Consider the following 14124-nt stretch of genomic DNA (forward strand, 5'->3'; position numbering starts at 1 on the left):
ATCGGCAGGCGGACTCTCAACCACTGCGCCACCAGGGAAGCCCTGGACTTGCTTTTAATGATTTTTCCTATGGGGCAATTGTTTGAGTGCTGGGGATGGGGACATGAATTCCTTATTCTTACGACAGAAAGAGAAAGAGTAAGACTGCCTATCTTGTATAGTTGGTAAATTAGTTTAGAAGGTAATTTTTTCAAAGATTTTTTTTAACCCATCAAAGTATGTATCTGTTTAGACAGTCAGAACTTATCCAGTGAAACTTTCCTCATTCATTCTCTGTGGGGACAGGAAGGCCATTGACCTAGTTTCTCCATTGTACTTGAAAGAAGCTGAATTGTCATTTCTGTATAATTAATTCACACTTCCTGGGAGTTCTTTGCCTAGGAAAAGTCCAGAGGGACCTGATGAAGTGAACAATTTGGAATTAACAAGCCAGTTGTTCCTGTTTTAAGGGGATGTGACATATTCAATGGTTCTAGATCATTTGAAAGGTGTGGGAGCTGAAATTATAAAAATAGGAAAGAAACTGCAGCACCGATTTACTTATCAATTTGCTGCTCTGTTCTGCCCTCCACGTGTTAGATAGGACAAACTCACACAGCCTAAATTCGTGGGTTTTAAGTAAATATCCATTGAAGGTCTGTAAAGTTGCCTGTATCGGGACCTCCAAAACCCTTGCTGGCAGTAAATTAACTCAAAGAGGGAGATCCTTCAGAAAACCAAGGATTAGGTGTTATGTACAGTATGGCCGATATCATTTTTTGATCAGCTGGGATTCCTGATGATTTTTCCTTTCCGATGCCGACCCAAATTCAGTTAAAACAAATATCTCCATTCCAGAGACCTAAACCAGTGGTGAACACACTCAGCTCCATTACACTCAAGTACAGGATTCCAAATACCCCTGAGAACAACCGGCGAGAGCAGTTTCCTCCACCACATTTCCTCTCAAATCAGTCCATCGAAAGAACAGGGGAGAAAAAATGGGTGTTCAAGTCCCTGTACTTTTTTAAGCACATGGCATTTATTAGGCTTTAACTGGCACAGAAATATACGAAACGAGTACTTAATTCTCACCCGCCCCCCGCCTTAGCAACATAAAAAGACATCATCGCATAAAGACACTCACATGACAAACAGACACACACGCTCACGTACTTGAACATACGCAGTCTCACATATTACCCTGTTCTCTTTATTAGGGTCAGTTAAAAAAAACACAAAACAACACTTTTTTAATCAAGAAAGCAAAGCACATTTGAAAGGAAAAAAAAAAACAAAAACAACGCAAACTTGGTTTTGAGTATCCATAAAATTAAAAGCTTTGGGCCAGATCCCATGCTGGGTTTCATTTCAGGTTATTACTTAATTAGATCTCCCATTTATAAATAAATAGTACCAGTAAACTATTACATCTGAAGAACCCTGCAATAACATTTTACTTACACACTTTTTTTCATTGTTTTCTGCCTTCAGTAACCACAGTTTGGGCCTGCATTTGGTGCTGGTGTGATGTCTTTGGAGAACGTTCCTCAGTGAGCACGTCTGGCTGCTTCTTTAGGATGGTGGCTTTTGCCTTTGTATTCAGATTGGGTCGTCAGTGATGGAGGTTTGGAAGCTGGGGGCTGGCTTTGTTTTTTTTATCAGGACGAATATTTATTTTGGCTTTTTCACAACTCTTGTCAGCACAGAGCTTGCGCCTTGCTTATCACAGTTCTGCCCGCATGTAAACCGGGGCTTTTTAAGTTTTTCAAAGCAAGCTTTCCGGTTGGGAAGCTATAGGCCACGTTTTAGCGGGCGGGAAAAACACGGAGCCGGGAACACAGGGAGGGTCGAGTAAGATAGGATGCCAGATGGAGTCTGGTGTTACCCTGACTCCACTGGTTGGTAGCAGGCGAAACTGGACTTCGTGAGGATGGGGAAGGGAGGACGAAATCGGAGACACCACATGGCAGAGGTAGGTAATTTCTTAGTCAAGGCGGAGGGTTGCGGATTTAGGTTTGGGGGTGGAGGAGTATTTGAGGGCAACTGCACAAATACATATTTTGAAACATACTTGCCTCAGACCTCCCCCAAAATAAGGGACTGGGTCCCGTTAAGAAAATGGAAAGAAAAAAATATATTATTATTTATTATATAACAACGTCAACATTAACACCAAGACAGGGAAGGACTCTAACTACGCATGAGGATCAAACACTCCAGGAGGCAGGACTTTCTGGAGACCAAAAGAAAAGAAATCAAGGAGGGCATCTGGAGGTGGTGTGAATGTGGCCGGTTGATGAGTGCGGTGGGGGGGAGGGGCGGGGGGAGGCAAAGACTCATCTCCTCTTGGCGGTTTTTTAAGTCTTGAGACAAAACAAAGTCACATTTTTTGAATTGTGGTTTCAAGCGACTGATTACATCAGTGTTGGGGCAGGGTGGGGGGTTCTCAAGTGCAGACGTGAACATGGGATGAAATGAGACATCTCGTCCTTGGGGTTCTCCCTGCGACTGTCCCTCTCCCTCTCTCCCCTCCCTCTGGAAATGGCAGTGAAGGAGTAGGCCTCGCCTTAGCTGCTGTCATTCCACTCTGGAACCATGCCGACTCCGTGCACGGCCGAGTGGTACTGATGCGGGGACAGGGTCCTTGGCACGCCGTGAGGGTACAGGAACTCTGACGCTTGAAGGCTGCCGGGGGACTGGAGGCCAGTCTGAGGCCCACACTGCCTGACCACAGGCTGGTGGGCCATGGAGGTCTGGTGCTGGAACATTCCCTCTCCGAGCTGCGGGGAGCCGTGGTTCGCCATGCCAGCCAGCCGGGGGACCAGGGGCCCCGAGGTGAAGTGAGCAGAGAAGTGCTGATAGGGTAGCCTGTCCATGGGCTGCACGGTGGTGACCGTGCAGCTGCTGTACGAGGACATGCTGGGCCAGGCGTTGCAGCTAATGTCCTCCAGGCTGGGCACGGGCTCGCTGGGCGGCACGGAGCTGGCATACATGCAGGCCTGCCGCTGGGCTGACTCTGTCCTATAGGAGGCACCCAGGCCCTGCTGCTGGGGGTAGCCGGAGCGGTAGAAAGGGTCCTCTTCACTGGGCGACGTCTCCATGTAGGGCTTCTTATAGGGATGGTCTGTGGTGGAACATTCTTCATCTGCTGAGACAGGAGGACAGACACCCGTGAGGCCAGGATCAGCTACCCCATAGCTCAAGGCAGAGACAGCCATCTGGCCCAAGGACAGAAGCATTAAGTCCGGAAGATGGTTGGCTCCAACCTCCATTCTGATAAAAAGAGGGTGGACTGTCACGGCTAAGACTTTGGGCTACGGAGTTCTAAGCAAACAGTTTGACCTTTCCAAGCTCAGTTTCCTTTTTTTTTTTTTTTTAATAATTTTCAGTATATTCCCTCAATAGAACATTAATGCAATCATTAGAAAAGATGCTTTGTATAGTTTCTAGTAAACTGGGGAAATTGAGCTCAGTTTCTTCATCTGTAAAATGGAAAGGGTCATGACAGCACCTCCTAGAAAGGGAAGTGTTGACAATGAAATGGGAACATATAGATTAAGTACTTAGTCCAGAGCTTGGTACAAGGGAACACTCAGTAAATAACAATTATTATCTTCCATCCTCCCCAGCATGTGAACTTCATGAAGGCAAGACATGGTCTGGATTACCCATCACTGTATTCCCAGAACCTGGGACGTACCTAGTGACAAAAATAATAACAACAGCATCAACAGTAACAGTAACAACACATACAGCATTTACTCTGCCTGGCACTGTTCTGAGTACTCTCCACGAGGTCACCCGTATAATCTTCTCAACAACCCCATGAGGTGGGTTCTCTCAGTCTCCTCATTTTACAGATGAAAGGAGACACACAGAGGTCAGGAAACGTGCCCAAGGTCTTATATGGCTGATAAACAGTGGAGCTAAGATTAGAATCCTAGGAATCTCGTGACAAAATTCCTGTTCTTCCATGCCATGCTAGACAGAAAGACACGCAGCAAATACTTGTGCAATGGATGGAACAGTGGATGGAAAAGTGGATAAATGGACAGGAGCCCGAATGAATCCCCAAATCCCCAAATCCTTTCCTGATGCCTTATGTGAACAAGGACCCAGTCATGATCTGTTGAGTTGGTACCAATTCATGTGTCACTGTTTCATCGCTGAACAAGTCACTTCCCTTCTGTAAGCACTAATTAATCCCTAGTGGAGAGCAGTAGAGAGAGTTCTGTCTCTGAAAGAGGGTCTTCCTTAACCACTTGGGGGTCACTGACCCCTCCGGGGACTAACAAAAGAGCTGGGCTCTTTTCTGTCCCAGAAAAATAAACTGAAACACGAAGTTTTGAGAACTGTACGTATAAACCAAAGTGATGCACACAACTTCAGGGGGTCAAGGACTCCCTAAAATGCAGACCTCAGGTTAAGAAACTTAGACATGCGTGAGTCTGAATCCGGCTCTTGTACTTAATGTCAGTGTGACACTAGCAAGGCATCTGCCATCTCTGGGACTCATTTTTATCACCTTTGAATCAGAGTTAGCAATACTTACCTCACTGGGCAGCTAAGGAATAAAATCGAGCATGTAAATCTCCTGATACCCATCACCAAGGGCAGCTCTTGTTACCAGGGTAACACCACCTGTGTCATGGCAGACCTCGTCTGTGATAACACACCTCCAGGTGTTTCCTTCAAGGGAAGCAATACTTGGGAGTTTCTACCAAGATGTAAACCTCATACAGATTCATTCCTTGGCTGGAATTTTACTCCCCAAACTGGAGAGTTTTCTTTCCTCACTTCCAATCTCTTTCTAATGAATAACATTAAGAAATATGCCTGGTTGGGCTTCCCTGGTGGCGCAGTGGTTAAGAATCCACCTGCCAATGCACAGGACCCGGGTTCGAGCCCTAGTCCGGGAAAATCCCACATGCCGCAGAGCCCGTGCTCCACACCAAGAGAAGCCCGTGCGCCACAACTACTGAGCCTGCGCTCTAGAGCCCGCGAGCCACAACTACTGAAGCCCACGTGCCTAGAGCCCGTGCTCCACACCAAGAGAAGCCACCACAATGAGCAGCCCGCACACCGCAACGAAGAGTAGCCCCCGCTCGCTGCAACTAGAGAAAGCTCGTGTGCAGCAACGAAGACCCAACGCAGCCTAAAATAAATAAATTTATTTTTAAAAAAAAAGAAAAGAAAAGAAATATGCCTGAGTTTGGCAAGTATAAAGAAAAATGAAACACTGGGACACTCCCACAACTGTCACCACTGTGATGGTTGATGGCATGTGGGCAGGACGCAGGACTGAGTAAGGAAAGAAAGAGCCATGATTTATTAAGCACCTACTAAGTGACCTGACTCTAATCTCCTAGAGTCATTCCTCAAGGCGGCTGCTCTCGTTCTTATCTCTTAGAGGCAAAAACTGAAGCTCAGAGAAGTGACTTGCTCAAGGCCACGAAGCTGGGAAGGAGCAGAGGCTGGAATCAAAGCTGGGTCTGCTTCACCTTGCCGACCACACCTTGCCTCCGCACACATCCTTGGCCCCTCTCCATCCTCCCCTGCACAAGGGCAGGACCTGTAAGGGCAGGAGGCTGACACTGTGTGAAGAGCAGGTGCTCCTTGGATGTAAAGCTCCAAGTCAGTCATTCTCCCCACAGGAAGTCCTATGGCTTCACACTGGACTATAAACCAACAGGTGTGGGTTCCACCAAACCCCTCTACTCGCATCATTCTCCGAGTGATACCCCCAGGTAAGTCAAAAATCTCCCCAAATAACACATATCTACACAAAGGTTGTACCCACCTAACAGCAAGCAAACTTATTTTTAACTAGACTCTTTCTGCGACACATCTGGGACCCGTAGGATGCCCAAACATCGGTCTAAAAAAAAAGTGAAAAATGCAGTCCTCACTCTTCCAGGTATTCTAGCTACATGGTGCCAACCATCCAGATGTTTGAAGACATTCAGATGAGCAAGTGTCCACATTTTTTCACTTTTCAACCGGGCGTTTTGAGGGCGTCTTAAAGACACTGCTTCTCTTGACTTATTTCTTTGTTTGTCCTGGCCACCTCCTCCCTTGATCCCTTCCCTCTATTCTTCCTTCCACCCACCCCCTAAGGTCCATAAATCTGAATGTTTCCATTGTTGCTGGAATCATAACCTTTGGGTTTTCCATTTAACCAGGGCGTTCCCCTCTTCAATAATAGAAAGTACAGCTGCAGGGTACCCTGGCAAGAGGGGAAAAAAAAAAAAAAACAAGGCAAACGAACCATTCCCGAGTTTCTGATCCCCTTCCAGACTGGTTACAAGTAAAGAAGGAAGAATAATATGAAAAAGGCCAGAGCACATTTTGGAAAATCGTAAAATTACACATTCCAATCCTTAATACCCCAAAGATCTGATGCAGAGTCCTAAGAAAAACTCAATGCTGGCTTATTGATGGAAACAGGACGTGAGCATTCTCCAGTGCCTCTTGGTTCTCATCTCACTGTAAAGAAATTCCAAAGCCAGGATCCAAATTTCACGTCGATCGTGATAAATGCTTGGGATGTAATCTCTGTGTTTATTTTCGTGATGGTTTGGTTTCTATCTTTTTATTGGGAGCCTGATAACTGATCAACAGCAAAGACCTCTGTCCCAGACGAGTCCTGTTTCTCTTCCACGGTTGGGGAATGGGCTGTAGTCAAGGGTCAAGTCCTCAATCAGATGAGTCCACGGCTTGGTTTCAGAAAGTTGCGTAAGGGTGGTCAATTATACTGATATAATGTCCCGAGCCCAGAGGAGTCTCTTGGACAATAGTAAACCTCTTCGTGATTCTGACCACGGATCACCACACAGCAGTGTGAAAAACCCTGGTGCCTTGCTTGTTTCTGGATGTTGTCGATTCTGGATAAAGTGACTTTAATGATGAATCCAGAACACAGATCTTAGGGCACAGTTATGTCTCTGACTCACTGGCTACGTGACCTTGGGCGAACCACTGGACCATTCCAGTCTCAGTTCTTGTTTGTACATGGGGATAATACCTACATTTCATGTAGGAATTGAGATAATAACAGTGCAGTCGAGTTTCTATCTTCCTCGTACCTAAAGTAAGTATTCAAATCTTATCTGCCCAAGTAATGTGGGTCGACTCTGTTTTCCCCTTTGGAAGATTGGACAGATGGCTCTGTGAAGGTCATCCATACTTGAAGGTGTTCGGGTGGCTTCCAGAGCTAGAAAACTCACAGAGCTGCTTGCAAATCACTGATGCCATTGAGTAAATATTGTCACCATTCCCAAATGGGTCATTTCCCTTGCTGCTGGAGTTCATTCAGATGAAAGACTGTGGTGGAGTCTTCACAGACAGACCCTGGAGGTAGAGCAGTGAGTAGCCACTCCTCAGCTGAGTGACCTTCAGCAAGTCAGAAGTAGGACTCTAATTCAGGCCTTTGGACTCCTCAAACAGTGCTCCTTCAGCTAGATGGCCCCAACCTTTCAGCCTTCATGCAACCCACTGTGTTCAGAGAGTATGACAAGGTGGTAACCTTGACACTTAAGGATGGATGGATGGATTTGTGCGTGTGTGTGTCCCCACGCTGTTAGCTCTTAACTTTAAAGTGCAAAGAACTAGGATGGTATTGTGGGCAGATCCTAGATTGGGAATCAAAAGACTCCAGTTCAGATCTCAGCCACTATCTGAAGCCATGAAATGTACTGACTTGCTTACTATCTGTCTCCCACAGCAAGAATACAAGTTTCCTAGGATCAGGGACCTTTTCCATCGCGCTCTCCCGTTGTCTTCAGCACACAGCACAGTGCCCAGTACAACGTAAGTGTACTGTTAATATCTACTTGATGAACGCATCCCGGATCGGCCACTCACCGGCCACATAACCTTGGGAATCCAAGCTCTTAGTCCTCTATTTTCCCCCCTGCAAAATGGGGATGGGAGGGCATCTCCCACGGCTCAAAGACTGCAGTGAAGATCCAGTAAAGAAAAGGAGGTAGAATCGCTCTACAAACTACGGAGACTGCGAAGATGCAAAACCCTTTACTCTCTCCAATTCCCTCTCCGTACCAGCACAGAAAATGGCTTTGCTGAAATCTTTATTTGGGTTGCCTTTGGTTTCTAACTGTGGGGAGGGTAGTCAGGGTGGGAGGGGGAAAGAAAGACAGACAAGTGCTCTCCCAGGCCCTGGGGTCCTGGATTTGATTGAGTGGCATTGATAAAAGACCTTCCCAGCTTTTTTGGCTCCAACCATCGAGAGAGATAGTTTGGAGACAGCCGGGTCCAAACACAAGGGGCCCTCTGGCCGGCCTGGCCCTTTGACATTTCATTGGGGCTGCCTCCTGGGCTGGTTGGAAAGGAGACAGACAATGAGGGGAAGTCAGATAGTGGGGCAGTCAGGGGCCAGGTCGGGGGAAGCCACCCATGGAGTTATCACTTAACGGGAGTCCCAAACTGGAAGGAAACCTCGGCTGATTCCTTATCACTTTACAATGGAGGTTGATGATGAATTGCTTTTTGTCGTCTCCGAGGCAGGCAGGCAGGACAGACCGAGCTTGGCTGGAATGTTCTCTGTCTCTGGGAGCTCCCTTTTGGGGGGTGGAGGGAGGTGAGAAGGGCAGAGGTTTCTGCAGAGGTGAAAAGAGCCTGGCACCCCGAGTGCACAGACCTCAGTATGTATGAATTTGGGGCGGAGTGGCTCACTAGCTGGGTGACTCTGGGCAAGTTTCTCAGTCTCTCTGAGCCCCAGTGTACGCATCCGTGAACGAGGGGCAATTCTTCACCTTGTTATCTTCAACCAGTCACGAGGTCCTGACTCTCCCGACATCACCAGCTCTTCTCCACACACCCCGGCCTGAGCCACCGTCATCTCACACCTCAGAGCCTGCAACAGCCTCTGAACGGGGCCCTGGCATCAGTTCTATCACAGCAAAGTGACTGCCTCAAAGCACAACCTGAATCCTGCCACTCAGGGGTTCAGACCCCTCCAATGGCCGCCCATCGGTGTTAGGCTAAAATCCGAACCCCCCAAAATGGCTCACAAGGGCTGGCATCGTGCTAGCCCCTGCCTTCCTTGGCAACCTCCCCTCCCGTCACTTTCCCCTGCTCTGCGCTCCAGCCACCCTGGCCTCCCATCCACCGCCCCAGTGGGAGCGGACTCCCCATCTTCCGAGGGGCTGCACGCGTGCTCTTCTCAACGCCTGGACACCCCCTCGGCACCCCAATCTCCTATCCAAATCCCACTCTCCGCAGACCTCAGCTGAAATTCTCCCCTGATGCCCTAGCCTAGTCCAATCGATACCCCACTTGGCATTTTGTTAACACTTTCCGTATCTCCGTTATAGCATTCGAGCATTCGATCGCCACTGTCATCAAACAAATCTATAATGAGTCATTGAATGTGTGAGCTGCCTGCAACCGTGTGAGTTTCCCAAGGGCAGGGCTAGCTCACGTTCAGTAGAGGACTTACAGGTACCAGGCACTCTTTTAGGTGCTCTACCTGGATCATCTCATTTCGTCTGCTAACGACCCTGCAGGCTAGGTGCTACTGTCATCCCCATTCTGCAGAAAAGGTAGTTGAGAAAGCTGAGAAGCAACTGACCCACGGTCACACTGCTGCAAAGTGTCAGCTGCTGGAACATACTGCAACGGACCAGCCACTGACTCTAGCTTCCCCAGGGGCCGCCTCAAGTGGATCCCAAGTTCACTCGAGGATCCCGCACAACACCCCCACGCAAACCAAGTCCTCACATCACCCAAAGAGGGTCCATCAGGCCTGCGTTCAAAGCCTCCACCCTGCATCCTCCAGGAGTGCGTTTACAAGGATGCTGCTGTAAATACTGAACTCAAAACAGCGCCCTGATTCTTTGTAACTTCCTTCTCTTCTGCTGGTCTGGCATTAATTTAATCGAAAGAACTCTTTAATTCAAACCTGGTGAGCTCTTAATCAGCATGTTTGACCCAGCCTCAAGAGCAGATCTCTGGTGGACGATGAAATTTGGAGACCGTAGCCCATAAGCAAAGGTAACGGAGGCAGATAGGGCGGTGGTTCAGGGCCCAGGCAGAGTCTGCAGACCAGGCTTGGGTTCAAATGTTGCCTTCAAGAACCATTAGCTCACAATTTTCCCTCTGTGGGACTCAGTTTCCCCGTTTGTAAAGTGGGTTAATAAGAGTACCTACTTAATAACGTTCTTGAAAAGGCTGTGGTCTGGAACCTAGGCAGGGCACCCTTAAATATAATATAACAGAATCTCTGTGCAGGGACCTGTGTTTCATGGGACATTCTTAACCCCTGCTTGTGCCTGAAGAGGCATGTTTGCAGGCATCTGGTCTCCAGCCCATCTGGCAGCGGTCGTGCTGGGAGTTGGGCCAGGGGGCCTGATGGGGTGATACTGCGCAGGACTTCCAGATCCAAGGAGCTTGGATGGGCTTCAGGTAAGTCTGGGAAGCTCCGTCTCACCCAAGTCAGCTCCCCAGCCCCAGGCCTGGAGCCATGATAGCTCTTCCCTCTTTCAAAACGTGATTTCAGTAAATGTCAAATCCCCAAACCGTGATCCTTTCCTGACGTCACCCCCGTTCCAGAGAAAGCTGCAAAAGCATCCTTTTCCATTGGTTCTGGTTAGTGAGTTGTTGGGTTTTGTTTGTTTGTTTTTTTAAAGAGAACCCATGGGGGACTGCCCTGGCGGTCCGGTGGTTAAGACTCCGTGCTTCCACTGCAGGGGGTGCGGGTTCGATCCCTGGCTGGGGAAGTAAGGTCCCACATGCCACGAGCACAGCCCAAAAAAAAAGAGAAAAAAAAAAAAAGGGTCCAGGCACCAGGCACTGGGCTTTGACAGGCGTCGTGTTGGCTGCTAGGGCTGTGAGGCCCAACAGGGCCACTCTAAAGATGGAGCCGTGGGCCTGCTGGAGCGAAACAGGGCCGGTTTATTAAGTCAACCCTGTGCTGAACACAGGACAAGCATGATTTCATGTCATCTTCACACCAAGTCTATGAGACAGGTCCAATCACGGGCCTGAACCTATAGATGACTTTTAGTGATGTTTAGAGTAACTTTTAGTGATGTTTGCTAAGTAACTCGCACCTAATCATAAACATCTGAAAATGGCAAAGGTAGGATTCATCTTGCTTTTCTGACTCTGAAGACCACAGGCGTAAGCACGAGGCTACATGGCCCCCTCCCCTTATGTCTGTTACCCCAAACCTTCACCTAGATAAGCAGCCTTCTCTTCACTTCCTCCCAGGACTCACTTTCTGGAGGGATACCTGCCACTTATTCCTTCATAGCTGTCACCCAGCTTACCAAGTACCAACTGCTCTAGGGAACTTAGCATCCTTACAAAGGGAGAAAGTGACACACAGCAGGGCTAGGACGCCTGCCTGAGGTCACACAGGAAGCTGGTGGCAGAGTTGAGACTCAAATCTGTTTCTCTGGTCCCACTGCCCGCATCAACGCCTTCGATTCTGCCTCGAAAAACTGTCACCAGAAATTTCCTTCCTTAACCTCCACTCTGGACTCAGATAACTTAGGAAAAAAATCAACCATTTCTCATTTGGCGAAGGAAACGAGGTTGTGTCTCAGACCGCAGCCTAGTAGATTTAAAGAGGGGATGCACAGGAGAGAAAAATCTATTGCGATTTTGTTCTCTCCCTCCCTGCCTTTTTAGGTATTGATTTGATCTGGAAAGGAAAGAAGAGCTCAGAATCCACTTGGGAGAAACCCTGCATGTGAACTAAAGGGCACATCCAATTCCAAGGATGTTCCCTGGAAGCACACTCCCTGACGACTAGTGGCAACATAAACTCAGCTTTATCCTTTCGGGGCAATACTTCCTCTTCAGCAGCTAAAAAGAATGAGGCCACTCTAAGCTCACGAAAAGGTATCTACGATGCATTCTAAAGTTTAAAAAAATGCAAATTGCAAAATAGATGCAGTATGATATCAACTGTTAAAACTAAAAGCAAAATTCTTTGTATTTGTGGGTGTGTGCAAGTGTAAATAAATAAATGGGTCTGAACATTTCAAATAAGTTTTCCCCAAGGAAGGGGGGGGACGCGTCAAAGGAATCTTTAGCTTTACTTGAATGGTTTGAATTTCTTGCAATCTCTTTGTAGTTTTGTATTGCTTACATTTTAAAAATAAATACACGTAGTTATGTGTGCTTATTTTTTCAAGGAAAAGAAGGAAGAAGTACAGACAGTGGCCAGGACGGCAGGGCTGTCACACTCACCTTTCCTCTTGGTGCAGTGGTAAATCTGGCCATGCTCCTGGGGCAGCGGGTACGGGTTGGGTGGGGGTAGGAGGTCCTGGGAGGGGCCAGACACACCATTCTCACACTGGTACTGGGATCCCAAGTTTGACGAGGCGGAGAGAGCTCGAGGCTCACTGCTGAAAGGACTGTGGTTGGAGGCCACTTTCTGTCTCACTGTGCTCCTGGGAACCACGGGATATTCTTTACTGAAAGAGAGAAGATGTGAAGTATCACTGATCAGTGGCCTGATAGAGATCCTCCCACTGGCTGAACCACAGGGTCAAAGACTCTACCAGAAAACTCACAGAATAAGAAACAAAGGGATCTTTGATGAATGAATAGATCCAGTTATACTCAAGTGCATCCAATGCATCCTATCCTATACATATATATTTAGTCACCACCTTTTCATGTCTTATACATTAGGCGAGTAGATTTATGAATAGTTCTATACATATGCAGAAAGATAAATGAGCACCCCCAGTTGAGACCCCTCTCAACAATCAATAAACACACATGGCAGTTGAAATATTTCAACCTATTCTAGACGTCTCTGAATTCCCTAATTCAAAAGCTAAAGAGCTGAGAGCTCACTGAGACTTAACTTCTGGGTCTCCATCTTTAAAATGGGGCTGTGGCCTTTGCCCAACATTAGTAAAGAATGGTAGCTGACCACCTGGGGTGGCCACGTAAGAACCTAGGTGACCCGAATCTGAATAGTTTGCTCCTCGTGCCTTAGACTTTCCTTTTGAGTTGCCGTACTTGTCGCCAATGACATAACACTTAACTTCTCCGTGCCTTGGTCTTCCCATCTGTAAAAAAGGGATAATGGAAAACCCCAGGTTCAAAGGGTTATTGAGAGAGGAAATTAGTTAATACACGTGAGAGGCTTAAAACAGTGTTTGGCACAACAGATGGTAGCCATCAGCAGGACTGTCACAGTTTGGGAGGCAGAGTAGAGGGAGAGAGAGAGGGGGAAGGAAAAGGAGAAGAAAAAGGAGGACAAAGGAGATAGAGAAAAGAGCATGGAGACTAAGACCAGGCAGATCCAAATTCATGTCCCCCCTCCACCACTCACAGGCTTCTGGGCCACAACCTTTCTGAGCCTCAGTTTATGATGCCATAGGTACAGCCTCCTCCAAAGTGCTCAAAATCTGGTCCCTCACACTCATATGATCCGTCCTCCACACTCCCTTCCCTTCAGCTTTCAGACCATTTTTTTCCACATAAGAGTTTGGGAAATTCAACAGAAACCTCTCCTGGAAAGGAAGAAAGAGGTACTGAGCATCACAAGAGTCCCAAAGGAAGCCAGGTGGGTGGGGGAGGGATCAGAGTGAGAGTTTGCAAAGGAGCTGAGAGGAGGGACAGCTCAAAGATACAGGCAGAATTGAGAGAAACATCCAGGGTGTATAAGAAGAGAACGGCCCAACCCATAATATTCCCACATGCACAAAGAGGAGGGGGCTACCAACGTTTGGGATGGGGGAAGGAAATCTTGTTCAGGAGAGTAACTAGTACAGTGTGTAGGCTGATGGAAGGGTGATTTGCCCATCTTTTCTGGAAGGCAATATGATATCACCCTTTTTTTTTTTTTTGGCCACGCCACATGGCTTGTGGGATCTTAGTTCCCCAACCAGTGATTGAACCTGGGACCATGGTGGTGAAATCCCCGAGTCCTAACCACTGGACCACCAGGGAATTCCTGAGAGCATCCATTTTTAAAAATATACAGGGACTTCCCTGGTGGTCCAGTGGTTAAAACTCCACACTCCCAATGCAGGGGGCACGGGTTCCATCCCTGGTCAAGAAACTAAGATCCCGTTTGCCATAAGGTGTGGCCAAAACAACAACAACAACAACAATAATAATAATAATAATATACAATAACACGGAGCGAGCAATCCC

General features: G+C 47.6%; 1 protein-coding gene across 3 annotated transcripts in view; it reads right to left on the reverse strand.

Moving 5' to 3' along the window:
* Positions 1-2335: 2335 nt before the first annotated feature.
* The window catches only part of TBX5 (T-box transcription factor 5), a 47831-nt gene continuing 36042 nt past the window's right edge, over positions 2336-14124 (reverse strand). For 2 of the 3 annotated variants that reach the window (XM_027125266.1, XM_027125265.1), the window contains 2 exons: positions 12199-12425; positions 2432-3127 (listed from right to left, as the gene is read on the reverse strand). In XM_027125266.1, the coding sequence (XP_026981067.1) occupies positions 2550-3127; positions 12199-12425 (805 nt within the window). In that variant the 3' untranslated portion in view covers positions 2432-2549. Of the gene's footprint in view, positions 3128-12198; positions 12426-14124 lie in introns of all 3 variants that reach the window. The other variant, XM_027125264.1, reaches the window with a different exon arrangement.

The sequence above is a fragment of the Aethalodelphis obliquidens genome, unplaced genomic scaffold (assembly GCF_003676395.1).
Source record: "Aethalodelphis obliquidens isolate GAN/ISIS:26980383/991018 unplaced genomic scaffold, ASM367639v1 scaffold28, whole genome shotgun sequence".
Classification (NCBI taxonomy): domain Eukaryota; kingdom Metazoa; phylum Chordata; class Mammalia; order Artiodactyla; family Delphinidae; genus Aethalodelphis; species Aethalodelphis obliquidens.